We start from the raw sequence: 25,440 nt of genomic DNA on the forward strand, positions 1-25,440 counted from the left end.
AACTGGGCTGACCTGGGCAATTGTCCAAAGATCTCTGATTGGTAGATTTCTATGCAGTAATAATGTCAATAATATAATATCTAGTGTTACTTAAGAGTGTGCAGTGGACTCCAGATGTTTGAGCTATGACCACATCCACTAAAAATACTCAAATACTTAAGATCCCCTCTGAAAATGCTTATATCTACCTATTTTAATAGTTTAAACATCAAGTGCTGTAACATGTATTAATAAACACAATGGAAAACCGTGTTAGATGTTAGCTTCTTGAGCAGAAGCTAACGTCTACAGTCTTCCTTATCTCCATTCTTGGAGGTACAGCCAATAAGCTCCTGGGGAAATCAATTGTATTGACTGGTTTGCAAACGCCAGGCAATAGTACGTCAAGTAGAATTGAATTTGGGAAGTTCAGCTTCCCAAACTGCATTTTCTTTGAATGTTTTAGAAAAAGACATCTGTGAATCTGTGAATACTGAACTGTAACCAGTGGAGGTCTACTGTTTGTGACTTAAGTGTTAATGAGGTATGAACTGAGGCTCAGTTTTGGGAAATGCCTATTCTTAACATCCTTATATGCAATAGCGTTTTCTAAGATGAAGATCACTAAGATGGTCAAAATGAGTCCATATGAAATATGAACATATACTTATAGTATGCTAGTGTTTTATGTGAGAGATGACAGGCAGATTAGACAAGCCTCATCACTGTCATTTTAAGAATATTTATTCATTTTATTGCTCAAATAAAACTCTCATCTTTCACGAAATCAATTTTATTTCACGGTCCAAGAGCAAAGTTGGAAAGTTTTCTCATTAAATATGAAAAAGGCAAGTTATTAAATGAATGACCCAGCTGTGTGCAGAGAAAAAGCAGACGTGTTCACCTTTACACAGTGGATTTACTCTCTGAGGATCAGCTGTAACACCTTCTGCTGTGTTTCTTAAGACCAGCTGACAGGACTGTGGCAGGCAAGGCAGGCAGTCAGCCGCTCACACATTCACACACGGAGCTTTTAGTCACAAAATCAATTTTAATTTTCACATCTTCATTAGATCTATCCAGAGAGACCCTCACTGGAGAAGCAGACCATGATGAAGCACAAAGACAGTTTGGTGATGGTAAATACTGAAGCATGAGATCAGCATCAGTAATATTTCCCAAATATTTGCTTGTTTGTACTTTCATATGTTTCTCTGTATTGTTCTGACTCAGATTCACTGGAATATGCTACATTTCTGACAGCCGAAGACAAACGTAAGCTGAGCTCAGTGTGCAACTCGTCTCGTTCAGTATCTGATTCTCACACTCACTGCTCATCAACTGACCTATATACCCCTAATTACCCACAGCAGCCTCACAAACCCATACACAGAGACCGTAAATACACTCAGAAATGACCCATCCAAATTAGATCATCTACCGTGCTTATAAAAATGCTTTGTTCTTTCCATAGTTTTGTACATAGCTTTCTACTGAATATAATTTTACATTTATGACAAAAAAAATAACAACAAAAACTCATAAGGCACATATTAAACCATCTATACCATGTATCATGGTGTTGGAAACATCATGCTGTGAAGATGCTTCTTAGCAGCAAGCCCTGCAAGGTCAAGATTGATTGGAAAATATTGCCACGTGACTTGGGAGAACATTGACTTTCTAGCAAAACAAGAACCCAAAGGAAGGGTAACACAGAAGTGGTTCAAAGACAATAAGGTTAAAGTTCTGAAGTGGCCAAATCAAAACCAGAATCTCAATCCTACTGAAAATTTGTGTCTGAACTTGAAAAGTGCTGCTAACACCAATCAACAAGCAGCGAGACAGAAATTGAGCTGTTTTGTAAGGAATGGAGGAAATGAATTTAATAGCATCTCCCACAATGTTTATCCTTTGTAAACATGAAAACAATTTAATAACCTCCTTTACTTTGTGCTTGGATACCAAAAAGCTAAACCATCAAAAAAAAAAAAAAAAATAGATGAAATTATAATAATACAGTACAAATGCAACATGGTATCAGTGTTTTTTTGCATACATAGTAAGTAAAACACCATCTGCTATAGGACCTAAGGCCATTCTTGCCCTACTACCCTCTTTGTGTCTCTCTTAATTCCCGCTAATTTCTGTCTTCTGCAAAGGGATCGCGAAAATAAACCCTGCATTCTTCCCAAAAATAAAAATTTAAATGCACAAAGTGCTGCATATAACATCAAGCTCAACTTTTTTCTGTATCTTTCCCTGTCAGACACACTCACACCCAAATGAGGTTAATGAAGATGAATGTAAGGGCACCAGTCCTATTGACATCCTATGTCTCTAATTGTGGCCCTGTTCTTCAAGGACACGGTGGGAAGACAAGCAGGGAGTGGACAGAAATAGAAACGGTGGGACTTTTGGAAGAGAGTCTGTCTCTCGTTTTCTTTAGTGTCAAGCTCAATTAAGTGCAGGATTTGACATTAGTTGGGGAAAACTGAGTGTGATGAGGAAAGCGGTGAAAGGAGGGACAGAGAGAGGGAAATGTCAAGAAAAAAACAGGAGGAGGAGGATGAGGGCCACCAGATCAGTGATCCAGAACGGTAAGCAGACAGAAGACACACGTTAGGAGTTCGGTCAAGCAGAGCGCTGCATCAAACCTTCCTCCCACAAAATCAGAGACATAAAGGATAAAGAGATTCCCACATCCAGGAGATGCAAAATCTCCAACACACAAAAAACGAAAAAATTACAGTCAGCTATTTGATTTCCTACCTGGAACAATGGAAACAGTGTCTCTTTCCCAGGACACAACACTGACATACTCCTGCACGGCAGCAGGAATGAGGCACTTGAACACTGCTACGTTGCCCCGCATTGAGCGTTGGTCCGCCACCCGCACAGTGTAGGGTTCCCTGAAAACTGCAAACACACACAAAAAAATATCATTTAATAGAATTTTTTAAGCTTATTTTTATTACAAACAGAGGTGAAATAAAAGTCTAGAATAATTTAATATGTGCAAGGTCTTAAGACTGAATAGACATTGTCAAGACACGAATGTCACGTGTCATTCATGTGAATGACACATGAGTGCATTTATTGGCACTCCCGGTAAAAATGTACAACAGTCTCAAAATAAATTAATCTTTTATTGAAGGGACATAATCTGACACTGAAATATTAAGAAAAATCCAATCGTCAATGAGAGAACAGTTATTCAATAGGAAAAATACCACACTAAAAATGTATTACTTTTAATAAAATGCTCAGTGAAATGGTTGAAACCCTAAAACATACCAAAGTGTGTTGCAAGGTTTTCAATTCTGTTTACTTTGTTCATTTTTATTCAACAACTTTTGTGTTCTGCTCCATGTCCATTCTGATTTATTTCTCTTAGGTTGGTGTTTATCTTTTCTGTAGTTCCATTTTGAGGCTTAGATCTGGAATTTCATTTTCTAAAGTGGGATATCTGTATCAGAAACACCCGCGTAGGCATAGAACCATTTCCAGAAATGTTTTCATCCACATGGAAACACTATTTAAGAGGTGCTCAACATGGCACATGCGACATGTGCATAAAGCCTCCACACGGTAAGAACAACAAGAATACAAAAATGGCGAACCACAAAGTGTGAGCGGAGTCTTTTGTGTGGACAGACAACAAAGTCGAGCATCTTCTCCATGTCACAATGTATTATGAAACTCATAAACTACAGGACAAACATGCAATCTGCCTTTGTTGTTATGTAAGATGCGCTTAGAGGTTGGGTTAATACGTTAGGGTTTTCTCCAAAAAGGCACTTTTGCTTTCCGCACGTGTAGATAAGGGAGACATTTTCACTCTGTAACCCATTAAAAACACACTATTAGAGTTTCCTAAAGCGCCGTTTCCATGTGGACCTGAGGCTCAAATATGTAAAAACTTTCCCATTTTAGGAAAAAGCTTTTCCCTGTAGAAGGGACCTTAGTTTAGCTCAGTTCCTGTCAATTAGTCTCCCCTCCTCACTTTTCCTTCTGCCACAGCTGCACCACTTCTCCAATGGTTAGTTCATCTGGTTTCTTTGTCATTTTAACCCTTTCTGCATATTTAAACTCCTGGTTTTCATTTGTTTCGTGCTGGATTTTATGTTACACTCACACCAGTTTTATATCATGTTTCCTTCATGACATTTTAGTAATTATTTATGTATCATTTACAAAAACTCCTCACCTTTCTACCTCTGGTTCTGCCTGGATTTGGGCCCAGTTACAAACCACATAACTGAAGCAGCTAAAGCAGTTTTTTAATTTAAACTTTATGTTCATCAGAGTTTCAATGCACACCTACAGTAGGTAGCACTCTTTGACTTTCTGTTTCCCTTGAATATAAATGTCAATGAACACAGGACCATTTCTTCTATCCCAGAACCAGTAGGCTGAATGTGGGTCCTAACTTATCACACAGTGAGGACAATGGTAAGCTAAATAAAAAGTCATGAAGGCTCACTGTAGCTAATAGGACCAGGTATGCTCACCAACGCTCTCTAACAACCGTAAAATGTAATGCACATATCAATTAGTTGTCCACGACTGATGCCAGAAAAAAACTTTTTCTGTCCAATCATTGCAAACATAAAAAGTTAAAACTCCGTTGGGACTTCAACAGGGACTGTGTCCTTTAGTCAGATGAGACTGAAGGACACAGTCTCACATGAGACTAAGTTGGAGTTTTTAAGCAACAAACACTTCAGGTGGGTTTTGTGTGAAACAAAAGATGAATCTGTGAAAATAGACTTTATCTCTACTATTAAGTGTGGAGGAGAATCTGAAAAACTTTGGGGCTGTTTTTCTTCCAAAGGAAAAAAAAATTAAAAATATAAAAAGTGGGTTGTTTGGGTCTTTTAACATTCATCCATCTGAAACAAAGGCAAAATCACGTCCCCTGACTCCGTTTGATGCACAGGAACAGTCACCCTCAGAAGACAGTACTCCTGTCTCTACAGGTTAGCCTGGCTGCCCAACAGAAGAAACTCATTTCAATATTTTGATCTGTTTCTCTTGGCCATGAGTGTTATCTGATGACAATAAGGGAGGGTCCGACGGTGAGAGAACAAATAAATCAAGAGCTTTATCAGGTTTACCAATCACAAAATGTACCCACTTTCATGGCCAACTTTTCAAGCAGAAAAATATGATGAAAGGTTAGCATAAGAGAGCTGGACAATCTTGAGAGATTGATCAAATTATATTTTACAATGAGAAATGTTATCAACTGAATAAATGTAATGTAAATCTTTAATTGATTTTTTCCCCTTTTTATCCAGGAGTATCTTTTAATAGGATAACAGAAACAACACTCAATTTCTTCTAGTCTTACTTCTCCTTTGACCATATATGACTCAGGCCGCCATTAAACAACACAATCAAGGAAGTCATTTTCTAGCGCTGGCATGACATCAACACCATTTGTGCACAGAACTTCACAAGGATATAATGCACAGAGCTTCAAAAACCATTGGGAGTTTGTTGGTGCTTTGGTTTTATGCAGGTTCAGGCAATATATTACACTCTGTTGAATGAGCAGGAGCTCATTAGCAAAATGACATGAAAGCTAGGACGTATCTGAAGGTTGCTAAGAGACTGGTTCGGAATCCCTTGCCTGGTAACAGACACGGAGATAGCATGCACACATTCCCCGTTGCAACAGGGGAAGTCATGCACAAAAATTTACATCTTCTTTAAATAGGCAAACCAGGCGCAGGAGGTCAGCCTGGTTCTTGTTTTAATAAATATTTTCAAACTCATGTATTTCTAATTGAGTTTCAGGTGTTATCGCCAGAAAGAAATTGGCCAGTGATCCTTGTTTATAACCATTCATTGGCAGAGGAAGCGCAAAACTATCAGGAACCAAATAAAAATCTACATTCTGTCCGATTGTGACCTGATCGCCATTGGTGCCAGGGCTTGACGCAGGCCGCTGGCGGCAGGATGTTTGCTTCAAGCTAATCCCCCCCTCAGCTCTTGAGGCTGGGCTTTCTGGTCATGTGGGAATGAAGGCAGCAAACCGGCTGCCGCCTCGCTCAGGGTCCCGGCTCAAATCCCCCACTTGGCTCTTGTATTAGTATTAGAACAAATATGAGTATTAGTTCATGCCTGTGTTGGGAGGCAGAATATGGAAACAGATGTTGATGGCAGCAGGGAAGGGGGAGGGACCAAAGTGGCCGGAATGAATGAGAGGAATAAGGTACAGAGCAGGACAATGGATGTGGTTTAAAGGTAATCCAGCTGTGTGTTTGAAGTATCTGTTAATTGGGTTCTTTGCTTGTATTTCTGGGCCAAAAACCATAAATGTACTTCTTCTTTGAAACTCTGGATGAAACCTAGCTTATTTAAAGCAGCCTAACATTATCAAATTAATAAAAAATAAAAATAAAAAAAACATATCAGTTAGGTCTGTTAATGAAAGAAAATTACAGAAGCATTTTAGTCTGGAACAAGATGAAGAGAGGAGACCAAAAAATGGAGAAAAATAACTGAATGTAACAGCAACAGAGGCAACTTCAGGTCAAAATGTCCCAAATTAGACTGCTGCAGTGTCTGCTGATGTTTGATGATTGATCATCTATTCTAATGCACTATGGAAAAGATTTTTTCTCTGGCGTTTGTGAAATAAATCAATATATGCTGTGCCAAAAAGATGACAGTGTCTACTAGGGTTGCCAACTTTTTGGAACACCCTTTTTTCAGGTTGAGGAGGGGTTATTAACAATATGTATCACCCAGGAAGCAGAATAAGTTTACCTGAACAAAGTCAGAGTGAAGGTAGACATTTGTGGATGTTAGATTATGATTGCTAAATTTTGTTAAATAGCTAAACCTTTATTTCAGCAAGCAAAACACTGTTTGCAATGTTAGCATGAAATGTTAAAACAATATAAAATGCAGCTTTTGTTTGTAGCTTTTAGTCATGTATTTGTGTTAAATTTAATAATAACCAGATACATCTTTTGCTAAAGAGAAACCCTTCCCTTCACTGTCAAAGACACTAAACTGATCAATTAGTAATCAGTGTTCAGTGTTGCAGTTAGAGAAGTGCCAAAAGCATGTTGCTATATAGTTTACAGCATGGACTGGTAACCATGGCGGACAGAGATATTAAAAACTTTAATATATAAAAAAAAAAAAAATATATATATATATATATATATATATATATATATATATATATATATATATAAATATCTCGTCAATCTCAATCTACTGTCCCCGCTACTGTTCTGCATAGGCCTGAACCCCCTCAGCCAAATTATCAACAAGACTGGCTACGGATACCGACTCAAAAATGGGGCCAACATCAGTCACCTTCTCTACATGGATGACATCAACCTGTATGCCAAGAGTGAGCGAGACATCGACTCACTGATCCACACCACCAGGATCTACAGCACGGACATTGGGATGTCATTCGGACTAGAGAAGTGTGGTCGGCTGATCACAAAGAGGGGGAAGGTCATCCGCACAGAAGGGGTCTCATTCCCAGAAGGAACAATAGCAGACATAGAGGACAGTTACAAGTACCTAGGTATACCACAAGCAAATGGCAACCTCGATGAGGTCACAAGGAAAGGAGCCACAGCTAAATACCTCCAACGAATAAGGCAAGTCCTGAGAAGCCAGCTCAATGGAAAGAACAAAATCCGTGCGATAAACAGCTATGCCCTGCCAGTAATCAGATACCCTGCTGGAATAATTAGCTGGCCAAAGGAGGAGATAAAAGCCACGGATATTAAGACTAGAAAACTACTAACAATGCATGGAGGGTTCCATCCCAAATCCAGCACCCTGAGACTGTACACGAGCCGCAAGGAAGGAGGCAGAGGACTAGTGAGTGTGAGAACCACAGTCCAGGACGAAACAACTAAGATCCATAAATACATCAGGGACAAAGCCTCAACAGACAATGTGCTCAGTGAATATCTCAGACAACAGGGAACGGAGGTTGAGGTGCCAGAGATACCATCATGGGAGGACAAGCCCCTACATGGGATGTACCACCAGCAAATAACCCAAGTGGCTGATATCAGTAAATCCTACCAATGGCTGGAAAAAGCTGGACTCAAGGACAGCACAGAGGCCCTCATCCTGGCCGCCCAGGAACAGGCCCTAAACACCAGAGCAATAGAGGCCCTTGGCACAGCCAAGATACTGCGCAGAACCCTCAAGCTCCCAGGCCTCTGGTAGAGGACCCGAGCTGAGAGGATAAGAACCACCCGCGGTGGGTGAGAAGGAACTTTTTTTTAAAAAAAAAAAATATATATATATATATATATATATATATATATATATATATATACACACAGTATATATATATATATATATATATATATATATATATATATATATATATATATATATATATATGCTTTAAAACTGTTAAAATTATTAGTAGATTTTTAGGGGGTAAAATTTAAAACTATAACAAAGACCAAACCCCATGCTGTTCTGTAACTGTTCTGAATAGCAGAGGGTCCAGATCCTCTGTACAACTCAAATCATAAACATGTCAAAATGGCTGCAACCGTACATTTTTTTACCCTGTGTCAGATCCAGAAGCAGAAGAAGTGGAGCCTACTGTACATCCAACAAAGGTGCAACAATCAATAGTTCAGATTTTACCCCTCAAAATGTTGTATACAATATATATTTTTAACATAACAAAGAGAAACCTTTCCTTTAAAGCAGTGCTCCCCAACCGCAGAACAGTCAAGACTTGGAAATTTTGCTGCGGCCTGGGGTGTGGGGCAACAGATAATGCATGTTGGGGGTCCTTTCTAAAGCCTTTTTTTTTTTGCCCCGATTTTACCTTACAACATCCTGCAGTGTGTGGTGTGTTACTTGGTGGTGTGTTGAATATGTCCAATCTAAAATTAGCCATATTCAACGTTGTCTTGGCCCGATTATCGCAGCCTGTGGGGTTTTCCCTGACTGGGAATGAGAACGCAGCCTGTTGAATGTGACAGGTAGCCAATCAGAAAGCGCGGTGACGTAAGAACGGAGGGAATCCCAAACAGTTGACATGGCGCAACTGAGAGTCCGGTGGACATCGGAGGTGACATGTGGAAATGTTTATTACTGTATGTAAAGGCCAGAAAACATAACTCGCCTCCAAATCATAGTGCAGCAAACAGAGCGGCTGCTCCCGCCGTCTTTTATCAAACGCCTTTTTTTTTGTTACGTCTTTTATCGCTTAAAATGAGACCACAAACTATCACTACTGCTTCTACATCGTCATCTGTGCTTGATTATTCTAAATTCATGTATGGTATGTTGGATTTTCTTCTGGAATCGGTTCGTATGTGGTGTGTTGCTCCTGCAATGTGGCTGGACACAGGATCGAACATGTACTTTTATTGGCTCTGTGGTCACAGAGGTTTGGAAAATCGGCCGACAATCCTTAAATCGTGCCCTGTGAACCAGATCTAAAACTCATAAGATCTACTCCTCTCATCTCGTCTCGACCACTGCCCTAACGCTCTCTGACTTTGGTCACTATGGTAACGTTTACATATCCCTTCAAAATAAGATACAGATGCACCACAAAAACGAATATTTTACTTTAACTCACGATAACGACTAATGGGAGCCCTGAGCTTGTTTTTCAGCTAGGAGACGGTCCCACCTGGGAGTGATGGGAGACAATGACCCCCGAAGTGTTGCTTATGCTCAGGGTGCCTGGTCTCTACGTGGCGAAGCAGTTTGAAGCTTCATTGACTCATTAGTGAGCCGGTCACCATATCATGCAGAGCTTGGAATGTGGGAATAACCTACCGGGATAAATCCATTCTCCTGTCTCTTCTCTTTTCCCCTTCGCAAAGAAACTTTCCAAAGACATCTGATCTGTTTCTTACTCATTTTGCTGCTTGTGGGATCAAAGTTGGCCCGTAAGACGTAACTGAGAGAATCCGGTTAAAGGATTTTCAAAATAAAAGATCCTTCAGGCTCAAATAATTCATAAAACGGAAATATTTAATTATTTCTTGTGCGGCCGGTACAAATTGGTCCATGGACCGGTACCGGTCCATGGCCCGGGGGTTGGGGACCACTGCTTTAAAGCACAGGTGTCCATTCTTGTTTTCATCTAGATCAGGTGTCTCAAACTCCAGTCCTCGAGGGCCGCAGACCTACAGTTTTTAGATGTGCCACAGGTACAAAACACTGGAATGAAATTGCTCAATTACCTCCTCCTTGTGTAGATCAGTTTTCCAAGCCTTGCTAATGACCTAATTATTCTATTCAGGTGTGGTGCAGCAGAGGCACATCTAAAAGTTGCAGGACTGTGGCCCTCAAGGACTGGAGTTTGAGACCCCTGATCTAGATGCTTTATATGTTGGAATGAGACGAAGTTATAAAGGAGAAAGTCTTTATCTTTCACTTCTCAGCCATCAAATACACAATACAAAAGTGAAAATTTATTTCACTTTTAATCATTAAGCAGTGTTGAAAGACAGTCCATGCAAATGGCAAAATATATGCATTGCAAGCAGAGATTTAACGTATGGCAGACGAAAGACGCAAGCCAATCTAATTTTGCATCCAAGCATTTTTTTTGTGATTGCTGAAGTGCACACGTTACTGTGGACAGTTGCGATTTAAAATATTGTGTATCTCTAATGCAACCCATAAAGATTAAATGTTTCAAAGATGGAAGATTTGGTTAGGAACCATAGAGTCCACTTTTACTGTAAATATGTTAAAGCTACAGTATGGCAATAATTACCATGATGGTAGTGTGTTTTTTGTTTTTAAAGCATTAAAAAAAAGTATAAAACTATATAGTTTATAGATTTATGAAATCTTGCATTTGCTTTAAAAATGTCCTTAGCCTATTTTGTTCTGACCTTTTCTCAAGTGACTGGAGTTTCTTCCTTGCTTCTTTTGAGATGGAAAATATTTAAAAACTCCATCTGCTGAATGAGCGTCATTCAGCAGATGGAGAAGCTGAACAGCCGATGTTGGAGCGTTTCATCACTCGCTCTGTCTAATAGGTGTAAGTAAAGGCCGAAGCCTGATGTGGTGAGTGATGCAGATGTTCTCTCTGCAGACTCTGTTCTAGGTCAATCTGTGTTCAGGTCAAGGGCTATTTTAGGGCAGGTGATTCAGTGTGGGCTGATTCTTTTTCTTTTTTTTTATGCAGCTGTCAATCACATCTGCTCTATTTTCTGCTTAAATCACTGTCTGTCGCTGGTACTCACCAGCTTTGATGCGGATGTTTGGGCTGCGGATCTTGCCCGCCTGGTTCTCGGCGGTGCAAAAGTAGTCGTTGTCGTGGATGTAGCTGTTGTACGCGGAGGGCGAGAACGGGTACAGCTGGAGGGTGCCGTTGGCGTGCACATGGCGGATGTGGGGCACGTCGTAGATGTCGTCGCCAGTGGCCAGGTACCAGCGCAGTATGGCGCTGGGGGTGCCCCCTGCAGGACAGGGCAGGGACACCCCCACTGAGCTGGAGTAGGTTACCCTCTGCAGGGAGGCATTTACAAAGTACAGCCTGGTAGAGCCCACATCCTCACTGTGTACTGCAGAGACAAACAGACGAAACATTAGCACTTACATGTCATATGGGGTGGAAACACCAAAACAAAAGAAAAACATCACAGAAGTCATGGGCCAGCTGTCATTATCTATGTATACCAATGTGTTATACATAGATATCAGAGATAATGACGAGGCTGCTTACAGAGAGGAGGTAGACCGTCTGGCTGAGTGGTGCGACAAAAACAACCTGCAGCTGAACACCGAGAAGACCAAGGAGCTTATCGTGGACTTCAGGAGGAACGCTGACCCACATCCACCCATCCACATTAAGGGGACAGTGGTGGAGCGTGTGGACACCTTTAAGTTCCTGGTAGTCCACATCTCCGAGGACCTGACTTGGACTACCAGCTGCTCCAAACTCATTAAGAAGGCGCATCAGCGCCTCTTCTTCATGAGGACCCTGAGGAAGAACCACCTGTCCTTAGAGATCCTCACGAACTTCTGCCGCTGCACCATTGAGAGCATCCTCACCAACTGTATTACAGCTTGGTACGGGAACTGCTCTGTCTCCGACCGGCAGGCGCTGCAGAGGGTGGTGAAAACTGCCCAGTATATCGCCGGGGCACCGCTCCCTGCCATCAAGGACATCTACAGGAAGCGGTGTTTGAAAAGGGCCGGGAAAATCACAAAGGACTCCACTCACCCAGCACACACACTCTTTTCCCTCCTGGCCTCTGGGAGGCGTTACAGAAGCCTACGGACCAGAACCACCAGGCACCGGAACAGCTTCTTTCCCACAGCTGCCACGCTTTTGAACGCCTCCTGACATAAAACATAAACTATAAGGACTGTACTCCCCTATCCTCTCATACAACAATAACACATGGACTATCCTCACACACATACACATCACGGACTGTTTTCTTCACATACAACCTGTAAATTTTATCTGCCATTATTTATCTATAATCCATTCCCTAACATTCTTGTATATTCTGTATAATCAGTATAATCTGTGCATATAGCTCCCATATTTATATTTATACACAATATCTATATCTCTTGCTATAACCCCTTATAGTCCATACATACATAGTCTTGTACATCCGTAAATAAATATTTATATCTTGTAGAGCACTTCTGGATAGATGCAAACTACATCTCGTTGCTTGTACTTGTGACAGTGCAATGACAATAAAGTTGAATTCTATTCTATTCTATTCTATTCTATTCTATTCTATTCTATTATAAAGGTAAGATTAGAATAACGCTACAATTTTAAACTCTGCGCAGCATTTTGAGGATTTTCCCCTGATAGATCATTCAAAATTTTGTTGTGTGTTTTCCTAAAAACCTGTGTTCTTCTTTTGGCATGTTTTGGTACCATTGACTACTATTCAACTTGAATTTATTGAAAACATCACTATTCCATTTTGATCTTCAATCCTAGTCATTTTTCAACATTTTATACACCGATATCAATTAAACAGTGTGAAACCCATTAAAAAACATGTAATGATCAACACAATTAGAAGTATTTCTTGCTTTTTTTTTTGTGGAATTATTAAAGATTTTTATTCATTATTATTAAAAGCAGTAAAACCATTTCATACATCTTTACTTCAACTATTATATTTACTCCATGTTATCACACATTGTAATGGTTCTTGCCCACATCAAAACAACAGAAACAAGTTTAAAAGGGTGGGAACGTCCTTCAGACGTGTTGCAAAATAATCAAAAATAAATGTATGTCAAATGTCCAGCTGCAAACATCAGTCATGTGACTCAAAAAGCCAGGGATTTGGGCTAAAGCTTGTGATGGTTTAGGTGGATGGGACATGGTGGGGGGAGGAGGAGGAGGAGTCCGTTACCTCCCTACAGTTTGTGTGCAGATACACAAAGACAAACAGAAACACGGGGAGGGAGGGAACTCGCTGATAGGTTATGTGATTGGAATTTCTATGCCAGACGCAGAGATTTAAGTCTGTTTAATCTCCTTACATATTTACACAAAAACACACACACAAATACACACACGAAGCCATGTTATTCATAGGCCGTCAGATTAAACACACACACCTCCAACAGAGAAAAGGAGAGTTAAAAGAGGAAAAATTCACGGGGGGGTCGGACCAGGTTTGGGAGTTATTAAAAGAGGAGTTAATGGGGGGACACTTATGATGGACAGATGTGGTATTTAACCACTGCTGACTGTAATTTACCACATTATCTCATATACACCCACTGACCAAATGGTTCCCCCTTTCAGTCCGGGACAGATTTTATTAAAGGTCCTCAAAGATACCAAAAGATGTAAAGTTTGGGTTACCACCTGCATAAAATCACTGTATTTTTTTTCTGTACATTAACAATTTATTACAAACTTTCACAAAATTGACTGGTGATCGAAAAAAAAAAAAACAACTTACATTTAATTTGCTTCTTTGTTGTTTTTTGTTGTTGTTGCTGTTGTTTCTTTTTTATATTACCACTCTGCTTAGTAGTTTGGGAAACACTGAGCACAATCACTTGTGGCAAATATAACATTCAACAAGCAGAGATATTTTGCAAAGATTTCACCAAAAAGTAACATTTATTTTGGAAAATATCTTTTTGAGACTGTAAAGCTGTGAAAATTAAGACTCACTTCATAGGATTAAACAAAAAACTTTTTAAAATTTGACATTTTGGAAATGTGTAAACGGCTACATGTGGATATTCCATGTGTATGATTATTATTATTTTAATGTTAACGTTTTCCTCATTTGGCACACTATGCTATACAGTGAGGGAAAGATGTGGTGGTTTTGACTCACAAAAAGGGAATAATAGAACCTGTAATAAATATCTCAGACATTGCTAAAGGCTTTTACAAAGAGGACGGTTTTATAGAGAGATTTGAAGGCAGTTCGAGATTTAGTGTGCCCAATTTCAGTGGGCAGGGAGTTCGATGAACTGGGGGTGGGGTTTGAGAGGAAAATGCTTTATTTCTCGTTATAACAAACGTTGACCTGGAGGTAGTTGGCAAGGCACAAACCATGGATCTCCGTGGTCAGGCGGGCGAAAAAAGGTCAATAAGTCAGAGGTGTTTTTAGGAACATTTGGGTTAAAGTGCTGTTTTCTTTATTCATGGGGAGAAAAAAAACGTTTTTGGCCACTGAGAGACTGACCAAGGAATATTTAAAGCATTGGAATTGAACTGGTTTTGACACTATCAAGACCAGAAACATTTTTGACTTGAGATTAGAATAAAATGTTATTTTCAAACTCCTGGACAAAATTATTTGAGAGACAGTAAAGATAGCTAGCTATGAAATCTTTAAATTTACAGAAATTTTAGGTCATGCAAAATTTAAAGCAATGAGATCAACTTTTCTATAACATCAGTCAAGCTTACTTTAGATATGATGTGTCACCACAGATGAACGCAGATGCGGATGAATTGACAGAATTGTGCTTTTTACCTTTTTCTTATGACAAATTAATGCAAAAATATCCAATCAAACATGGATCTTTGTTGTTCTAAATTCTTAATATCAATATGATGTTACAGAATCAAAGAGAAAGGCAGTCATCTTATCCACCTGATGAGGTTTATCAATAATTGTAGTTTCTTTTAGAAGAAGGGGAGATCCCTGGTTAAAGATTGATAAATCTGGGCAACATGTTACAGATGGTATATGAAAATATGTCTGGCAGTCCAGCGGTGGGCTGCAAAAACCAGGTCAGACTCCCTCCCCTCTGCAGATTACTGATAATAGCCCCTGAGCATAAAGCCCATATTAAAGATTGCAATATCTATAATCTCCCAATGGGGGGACAGCAGTAAAGTAGGGAAGTGAGGGGTCGCCCTATCAGCTTGGGGGGTGGGGGTTGTGGGCAGCGAAAGACCCTCTCATACAGTAGATTATATGGCCTGGAGGCATGGGCATTTGGGGGGCTGCAGAGCACTGGGACTGATGGTGCGGGAAGTGGATCAGAAAGAACTCCCACTACTCAAAACCATGTCAAAGCTGTGTCAAAACCATGCAAAATGCACACACACACACTCACCAATACACAAATGAAAACAGAATTAAAAAAAAATACCTTCACATACGGCCTGTCCTCAGCCATATTGGGAGGAGGCAAAGTGGCTTTCAATGGAGGCTCAGAAACTCCACCAAACAACTACAAACCATCAACCTAAACATTTTAAGTAGAAACTCTGTCGGTTAGTGCAGATTATTTAGAGAAAGAAATCCCTCTTTATAATGTTGTGAACCAAAACAGCGCTTCCTTCATCTGACAACCTGATGTCTGAACAAACACCATGTCTGTCTGTCAAGCCTACATGTCTGTCTGTCTACATGTCGGTCTGTCTACATGTCTACCTATCTAAGTCAATAACTCAATGAAGTCGGCTGGCTGGATGGAAAAACTTCTATCTGACCATCTTTACAGAAGCAAGTTAAGAAATGTGCTGGCTAATAAAGTGTGAGAAATTTCATTTATTGGTCAGTGTTTAAAAAAATCTTACATTTTTCAACATCTCCTGTGCAAAATGCTGCAATATATATGCTGACGGACTTAAGGGACATTGAAAACACATGTGGTTTCTAGAGCTTCACACAAGCAGCTACAAAACGCAGCTACCAGCTATGAGGTTCTTAATATTTAATTTCCCATTTCTCCTATACTCAATGCAATCTTATATAAAAGTAGGTATATTCTAATTAAGCTAAACTATAACTTATTAAATATTTACAAATAGAGAAACCAACTACATAATTTTGATAAGATGACCCCCCTGCTGTGTGCAAACAATATAAGTGGTAGGGGAAAAGCAACAACAAAACAAAGAAGAAAAACATTTTTCAAAATTATTCTTCACCATGTCAAAAAATAAAAACTACCATTTAAAAAATTATATTTTTAGAGTATTTTAAAATTTTATACAACAGATTTATGCTTCACAGTCAGCAGGAGATATTTGTTACAAAAACTAGTACAAAAATGTGATAAATATATATTAGATATGCATGAGAAAAAAAGAGTATAGACAACGTATTTAAAAATGAAGTCAAAGGACAAACAAAAGCTAATTACGATATGACCATTTCATTTGCAGCAGAGCAAAAGAGATCAAAACTTTGAACACATGGCACAAAATCTGGACAAAGTACGAAAACGTTTGTTTGTTTTTTTAACTTATTATTAGAAGACTACAAAAAGTCTTAATCAGAATTGGCAAAAAAAATTATCATGTTGCTGAAAGCAGATCAAAAATGCGATGAAAAAAAACAAAACTCCAGACGTTGCAGATATTTAATAACTTATTAGGCTTTCAGCTTGATACTTGGAGGAAAAACAACCTATATGACACTGGTTTAGTTATTTTTTGCCCTTTATTATTGTCCTGTCCTGAAAAAGTTGCAGAACTACATCTTCTGACATTTCTTCTTGGACCTACTGATTTCATATATATAACTATATGTTACATAGCAACAGTCCTTAAGACTGGCACTGAATTGGAAACAACTGATTATGACCGACCAGAGAGCTGGAATCTTTTTCCTCTATGATAAAATATTTTTCACACTTTGTTTACTACTCTTTTCTTAGAAAATAATCTTGAATACTTGAATATTTACCTAGTCCATCCTACCTCTTACTAAGTTACCAAACTTCTGTTTAGCTCCTAAATAGCACTTACACTTTAAAATGTTATTTAAGGGCGTGCCGTGGTGGCGTAGCGGTTAGCGCGACCCGTATTTGGAGGCCTTGAGTCCTCGACGCGGCCGTCGCGGGTTCGACTCCCGGACCTGACGACATTTGCCGCATGTCTTCCCCCCTCTCCTTCCCTGTTTCCTGTCAGCCCACTATCATTTAAGGGACACTAGAGCCCACAAAAATACCTCCTGGAGGGGTAAAAAAAAAAAAAAAAAAATTATTTAAAGCTTATCACACAGAGATTGTAGCATTGAACATTTCTGGTATCAGTTTTGAAGCAACATAATAAGAATCACAAAAAGAGACCACGTGTAACTACAATGAGTTACTTTGTGGCAATGTCTAAACTCTAAACAAATGGCAAATAAACTTCACACCAATATTAATCCTTACGACACTACTGACTGACAGCACATTGTAAAGCAAAGGCTAATTTTAATTGACCTATTTCTACAACTTGGATCTCGGTGGAGCAAAGAGATGCCCCAATGAGAAGATGAGCTAGTGCAAGTATTCCACCCATTCCCCACTGGGACAGAGATTTTAACACTAAAAACAGCCTGCCTGAAAACTGTCACGTTACATTATCTTGAAATTATCATAAGGAGTAAAAACTGAGAGATAGATTTAGATCACAACACACAAAATGCTATATTTTGACAAAAAAGGGACAGCTTTTTCTGCAGAAAGAGGGCAACTGTAAGCGATACGTCACAGATCCAGCCCACCAGGTGTAGTCAAAGGCTCGGTGCTGCATTTGTGCCAGGACGGCAGAGTTTCCACTCCACTTAAAACCAGCAGATCAAACACTAACCACCACCTGTGCCAACCAGTACGGTGGCTTACACTGCCAAGAAAACAAACCGTAACTACTGCGCCAGTGATAGAAAAATACAGGAACATAAATATATTGCATGTTTTTAGTGATGTTTAAAGGCTATCCTGTTGAACACGTTAAGAATTTTTTTTTTTTAATCAGCTAATTGATTGATTGATAGAACCTTGCTTCTAATTGTCTATTTAGAAAGTAGCTTCCTCAGAATTAATTCCATCCCTTACCATTACTAATGTAAACTGCCTAGCTGACTTTTTCTGGCGGTGCCATACAAATGTCCAAACTCCCAATACATCTTCCTCAAACAATTTAAGATGGATCGTTGAATATTTCTTGTTCAAAGCCAGATTAATCTGCAGCATGTGACCTATGAAATAAACCAGTGTAAACAGCAATGCAATGAATATTTGAGGGATGGTTGCTGGAGGAATTGTTGCTGATTTTCTGCTGAGCCAGCATTAATGCTGCAGTTTTCATTTTACAGGTTTCACTGGTGACAACTGCATCCAGTGGCCCACCAATTACTGGTTATCCTAAGTGAATCAATCCCTTGCACTCCTAAATGTTGAGAAACCAGACTACCAAGCACACCAAGTACACAACAAGGTAATAAGCTATTGAAGTACCAGGGGTCAAAAAGCGCATTTCTGATTTTCTCTAAAAAAAAAAACTTAGTTCATTAAAAAAACAAAATTAAATCAAGTGCCAATTCCTCTGAGCAGCTTATAGCGTAGAACAGAACCACAACTTTTGAATTATTTTTATAGACATTTTTATGTTTTGCTAGTTGGTTAATAATTGAAAAGTGAAAAAGAGAAATGCAGAGTCTTTTGGCCAACACCACGTCACCTCAAAGTAGTTTTGATCTTGCAGCATGAAGGGAATCAGAAGGAATATGAAACAGGATGGCGGAGTTAGAGACTATATTCTAACGATTTGTGATTCCTTTAAGAATAGTGGTGCTGGCTAACTGTTAGCCACTAATGATGCTAATGATTTACTGTGCTTGAAGAAATGGACACAATTGAACACTTCTGGTACAAAATATGAAATGTGCAGAATAGTCACGCATGGACCTGATATTTATACAGAGATATTATTTTTATTTCTTCTTCACTTTGTAGAAACACAAAAATGAAGAATTTTAACAACTCCTGTAGCATTAAAATCAATTTAAAATTAGACAAAAATGCAACGTGGATTGGTCAAACCTTGATTTGAATAATCTGTGTTGTCTACTGAGTCTTTAAAAGAAAGTTTCCAATCTATAAAACCTTGTATTTTTGTCGACGAAAACATTTTCTTCTCAACAAAATTATTACAATCTTCTTGGCTTGCTCACCTGAATTCATTATTGTGTATTAAAAGTTGGAAGGTGAAGTAAGCAGCATGACTTTCAAACACAGGAGTGTAAGTCCAGGTATTAGTGTTTCAAAGTGCAAACACTTCCCTTCATAAAATCTATATTTCACTTGCAAATTCCTTGAAGCTTTGGTTCTTGCTTTATCACAGTTTTTCACTTTTCACAGTATTTGGTTGAGATTAATGAAAGATTCTCAAACGTATTCAATGCTTAAACCGCACTCTCTGATCAAGCAGACTGTTTTGAAAGTTAAAAAAAGACACTTAGTTACCTCAAAATCATGTTGAACATGAGTAAAAGGTGTGCCACATCAAAGTCCTGCTTTACTTTACAAACAGGCAAAGATGTCCGTCTGTATATCCTGCTCAAATCAGATCACAAGAATTTTGCATTTTTCACAAAATGATCACCTACCAAAATATTTATAGATTGCTTTTTCTAAATATGTGAATTCCAAACTAATTCTGAGGATTTAATACACGCGTTTACGTAATTAAGCAGAACAGTTGTTGCCCAACCTTTGCAGCTCATGGGCAGCTGATAGCCTGGTAGCAGTACTGACGGTGCTGTACGGTTTTGGAGAAGGTGTTGTTGCAGCTCTCCTTCACCCTGTAGGCTTCATCAGCCTCGTTCAGACTCAACTCCGGGGAGAAAAGCAGCCCTTACAGGGAAGGTGTTGGAGTCGTTGATGGCACCGCTGGAGCTGCAGCTTAGGCTGTCAGAGTCGCGGGAACTATTTTACACGCCCTGCCAGTGAGCCATGCATGAATATGTATGCTGGAGAAGCAGAAGTCATAACCTATGCAAGGTTTCATCATGCATAATGCAGCTGATCTACGCCTCTCCAGGATGTGAACGCACACAAGCATGCGTGCACGCGCACACACACACACACACACACAATCCAAAGCTGTATTGTTTTGGAGGGGGGCTAAACAAACTCCAAAACCCCCAGATGTTTCAAATTCACACATTTTTACAATTCCACATGCCCCTGTGCCCAACCCAGGACAAAACACATCCTCATGCTGCCCTCGTCTGCTCTCCTCGTTCCCTCTCACAAATCTCAACCTAACAATAATTTCCAACACATTTTGGGTTTTATTTTATATAAATATATATCTAGACACCAGTGGCCAGCTTTTGCAGACCTGCAGAAACGCATCAAGATTAGCTGAAAGAACTGTTACAAAAAATCTCTCTCTTCTTTCCCGTAGTTCTATCTAGAAACAGCTTTGGGGGGTTTTTCAGAGTAGTTCTACTTTTTCTCTCTTTTTTTTGCTTGCCATCTGTCACTCATCCATCAGGTGTTTTCGGGACAGAAAGTTGTGTTTTGATTTGGGTGGCAACAAGCAAAAGCAACTATATGTGGAAACATAAACCAGCACAGGAGACACTGAGACGAGATGCACTGAGAGAAGGGGTGCGAATTGAATATCGGTGGAGATATGGCGGGGGGTGTAGAGAGGTGTAAACTTATAGATAATCCTCGGGAGCCTGACTTAAATAGGTAGCTGGTGGGTGGAGAAGTCATGAGGAAGGTTGCTGAAGTTGGATCTAATCAATGGATGGGGTTTTGCTGTTCCCCACCCTTGTCCCCAGCAATCTGTTCCCCCCAAACCCGTTGCACCCACCGACGCCTCCGCCCCCCCGGACCGTGCTGTGTCAGTAAAAAAAAAAGTGTGCTACTTCAGCAGTCCTCTGGGACCTGCTACCCCCTCACTTCAAAGAAGCCAGTTTCTCTCCTAATGTGAATATCAAATCTGTGGATCACAAGTCCCAGCACAGTCTGCATAAACTGCCCCTCCCCCCAGCCTTTAATTCTGCCTAGTGATGAGGGAAAGAGAGGGAGGGGAGTTGTTGCGAGAGGAAGCGACTGAGCAAGAGAGGGAGGGAGGGAGAGACGGAGAAAGAGATGGAGATAGAGGGAGATCCAACGAAAAAAAAAAAACAACTACTTGCTTCAGAGATTTGACATTTGCCGAACACTCCCTCCTTCGGAAAAATGTGCAACGCTGGCGTCCAATGAAACTCAGAGGAGGTCTGGCTCAATTTAGCAACACTGTGTTGATACACAGAGTTCTTACTGGGGAAAATTTTGCACTTCACTTTTGATGTCGGGCAGGGATGTTGTTTATTTTACTGTCCTCTATTGGTTAGTCCTTTTGGACAAAATATGAGATAAATTCAGTGAAACTGGAGGACAAAGCTGTGCTGTACCCTGGGGCTTTTCCGAATAGCAGCTTTTTATTATTCTTTGTGAATGAATGAAAACTTAAGAGTTAAAGGCAAATTATTAAAATCAAAAAATATTATTCTATAGTAGATTCATTTTTTCAGAGAGAGAGAAAAAAATTAACTATATGAATCACATTCAAGAAAAGGTCAATTACAGGTAAATTAACTCAAAGACTGCTATTTTTTACAGCCTTCCTCCATGTTCTTAAGAGTCAAATGAAGTAATGTGAGGTTTTCTGGTAAAAAAAAAAAAAAAAAAAAAGAGGCCTGCTTGAGAAATTACAAGCACAATGCTGCCCATAATTGAATGCTGCATATTACTCAAGTTGCAGCTTTAATTTTGGAGTCTTGCAAAGGAAAGGGAATTGGCCAAGGAGGAAAAGGAAGGGGGGGTCAGCGGTGTGAAGGAGCATGGTTCCCCCTGCTGCTGTCACACCTCTCATTAAACACCTCTAATTAAAAAAAAATCACATCATACCATTGCAATTTTGTATAAATAAATTACCATTTCAATTGAATTTATTTTTATTTGCTTGAGATTATATGGCTGTTTATTAGAATGTGAATTTAATTTTACTTATTGCTAATCAATCCACATTTGCAGTGAAGACAGCCTGTAAATTTAAAAGAAAAAAAAAAACAACCTGTACATCTGTTTTTCAGGAACACCTAAAAATGTTGCTCTTATAACAGAATATTTTTGAAGAACAATTAGTGACTTTGCAACGGAGTTTTTTTTTTTTCATTTAAGGCCTCAAAACATTTTTCCTTTCTTTTTCAGTCGTTTTCGAGACAGCTTGGTGCAAGATATTTTTTTTTTTTTGGTTTTATTAAAAAAAAAAAAAAAAAACTAAGCACGCACTAGAACCATTACAAGGGACGTCCCTGACGCGCGCCTCTGGTGCACGCGCCCGCGCTGGCTGACTGACTGGCACACGCGCGCGGACACGTCCGCGGGGTCCAGGTGCGCTATTAGAGAGGAACATGACCGGGCAAGTCTCTAATCTGCACCCACGCCCCTTGGAGTTTCTCATTTGGTGAAATAAATTTGCGTATTTTAATATAATTCCATTGAGCCTTCAGCCAAGCTATCAAATCACATTGAATAAATTGTAGAAATAAAAAATATATAATACGAGAAGATATGTTTAAAGAGCTCATTTTTCACCAACTAAAATTTGTCTGCATTTGAGACCAGTACAAGAAAAAAAAAAAAACTTAATTCATACGCTGGTGGACCTATTGGGCCTTTTAATGCGCTAAAACCGCCATATTTCTGCTCCCAGTACCCGAGACTTTTAGAAATAAAAAAAAATTACAAATTTGTCTCTCTCAAAGCTTCAGCTAATAAGGACAAAATCACATAAAATCGGCTCCAGACAGGCAGGATGCACACAAAGGCCTATAAACACACTCTAGTGTTAGAGGGTTGGATTTATGTTATTTTCGACGCAGATTTCCTCGGGATTATTTTTAATGCACTGTAAAAGAACAAAGATGAACTTTACAATAGGGTTAGAGATTTGTTGCATCGTGGACAAGAAACACAAATGAAATAATTTAAAGGAGCATTTCGCATTTGCAGGCAAGGAAAAAAATCAGAGGACGTTTTTCAAAAAGGGGCACGATGAATTAAGTAAGAAGGACAAATCTGAATGCGCTAATTATGGCCTTTATGTGGGTGTAGACCTATTACACTAATAAGGCCGTTGTGGAAGAAAAGGGCCCCTTTTATTTACCATCAAATGACAACAATTTGTCATTATTAGAAGAAAAAAAAAATCTCATTCTAAAAATAAGAGCGTCTCTGTAGCAACCGGCGGTACTCCCCCCCTCCCAATCAGTCCATCCAAACAGCTGCAATTAGCAAAGGCTACAAGATGGAAGCACCTAGATATAAAAATAAATCACAAATGTTGCACCTGAAAACTTTGGACTCGAGTGTAAAAATGACTTGGTGGAGAAATCGCAAACGGGCTCATGATACGAGCATGTTTTTATTTCTGTCTCACTCCCCCTCTGTTTGCACCTCATTCTCCCCATTCAGCCATTTTACATATTCATAACTGGAGTTGGTAATGCGAAAACAATCCGTGCTATCAGCACCATCTGAGACACCAAGGTGCGCTACTAAACCCCCACCAAACATCCTTGAAATTATACCACTTAAGCACCCTCTTTCACAATTTCCGCTCTTTCTGCTGCAACAGCTTTACTCAATTTGATTTAAATGATGAATTTCAATCACATCATTAGATTAGGAGCATGAGAGAAGACCAGCAGGCAATTTGTGTATATATATTTTTTTAAATTAACAGCAGTTTCCACATGTAACTTTTCGTTCAACTTCAATACCAATAAGCCTGTCTTGCACCGCGTGGTGAAATATTTCAAAAAATATAATTTATGTTTCTCTTACCTTCTTGGAGAGAGTACAGCAGGAGTAAAGTTACAAGCCACATGCCATAAATAGCAGGTATATTTTTCAGGAATTGTTGGCAATCCTGGTAAGTGTGAGGCGCGTTCTTTTGGCCAGGCGGGTCTCCGTGCTGGACTGGCGACTGTGCTCCCGGGAGGTATTTCCAGCCCTGCTGCCCCGCTAAGCATGGAGGGGAAACGAGAGGCGCCTCGGCCCCGCCCATGTCCCCTCCTCTCTTCATGAGACTACCGTGCATGCAAATCCATTTTTTTTCCCTTCCTTTCCTGAAATTAATCGCCAATCGGGTCCTTTTGCAGCTGATCGTTTTGGTCCACCTGTGTCCAAGATCTCTCGCTTGGCACCGTTTGGAAAGGGCGTTTGGAGAGCGCACCCACCTGTGCGCCCCGATGACCGCGCTTTCTTTCCTGCGCAATATGGATGCGGAAAAGTCGCTCAGACTGACCCGGAGCCTATTTTGGGTTGGCACACTCTCCTCCGAGTTGGCGCTAGATGTTAAGGTCCATGCAGCTGCGGAACAGGGTGGGCTACAAATATTTTTGCTTTTCTTTGTCTGCTTTGGGAGAGCAGGCATTTGCGCACAGAAATACACTGCAGAGAGAGCAGGAGAGAGGTGCGGGCTATGGGGTATGGCAAGTTCACAAAGCGAGCACAGTGTGCCAAACAAACCAAAGGTTACAGGGACGCTCTCAAAGACGGAGCAACTTTCTGGAAATCTGTTTTCTCTTTCAACTGCTGCCCAATTTTAGGAGAACAGCTCCACTGCATAAGTATAAAGGATGGATGAAGGAATGAAAGCTACAGGATCCTCCCAGATGGTACAAAAAATAATTAATTAAATGTTCAATATCAAAATATTGTGCTGCAAAATCCACAAAGATCAAAATAACACAAAGTAAACACTGATAATAATGCAATAAATTATTTGAAAACTATTATTTCTTCACCTCACTAAAAACTGAATGGGGAAAAATGTTAGAATCCGCCCTGCTTGATCGTTTCAAGTCTTGCATCACTTTGTGGATTTTTTTTCTCCAAAATAATAATAAAAAAACTTAATGTTCGTATTTAAACTTTAATTCAATAAGCCTGCTTTTATTGGTACGATAAAGTTCTTGCAGATTCATGTTGTTGAGGACGTTTTCACTTTCTGGCGATATTTAAGAACAGTGAAATATAACAGCGATGTTAAAACTTGCTGTAATACTGCAGATATGAACACATATTAGTTGTATCCCCAATTTTACAGAGATTACCTGAAGTTCTCTCCACGGTTCGCTCTCTGCCTCTGCGATCTGAAATCCAAGCGTCTAAATCCATCCTGCGGCTCAATGGTCCCATCTGCTGGTCAAACTTGGAACA

At 39.7% G+C, this 25,440-nt stretch overlaps 1 protein-coding gene across 2 annotated transcripts in view; it reads right to left on the minus strand.

The window, feature by feature from the left end:
• The window catches only part of LOC102220915 (Down syndrome cell adhesion molecule-like protein 1 homolog), a 71,095-nt gene extending 46,392 nt beyond the window's left edge, over positions 1-24,703 (minus strand). For both annotated transcript variants that reach the window (XM_023342780.1, XM_023342779.1), the window contains exons 1-3: positions 24,061-24,703; positions 11,211-11,531; positions 2,752-2,898 (exon numbers count right to left, since the gene is read on the minus strand). In XM_023342780.1, coding sequence (XP_023198548.1) covers positions 2,752-2,898; positions 11,211-11,531; positions 24,061-24,652 — 1,060 coding nt within the window. In that variant the 5' untranslated portion in view covers positions 24,653-24,703. The remainder of the gene's footprint in view (positions 1-2,751; positions 2,899-11,210; positions 11,532-24,060) is intronic.
• Between the last annotated feature and the right edge of the window lie 737 nt (positions 24,704-25,440).

This window comes from Xiphophorus maculatus, chromosome 11 (genome assembly GCF_002775205.1).
Source record: "Xiphophorus maculatus strain JP 163 A chromosome 11, X_maculatus-5.0-male, whole genome shotgun sequence".
NCBI classification, from domain to species: domain Eukaryota; kingdom Metazoa; phylum Chordata; class Actinopteri; order Cyprinodontiformes; family Poeciliidae; genus Xiphophorus; species Xiphophorus maculatus.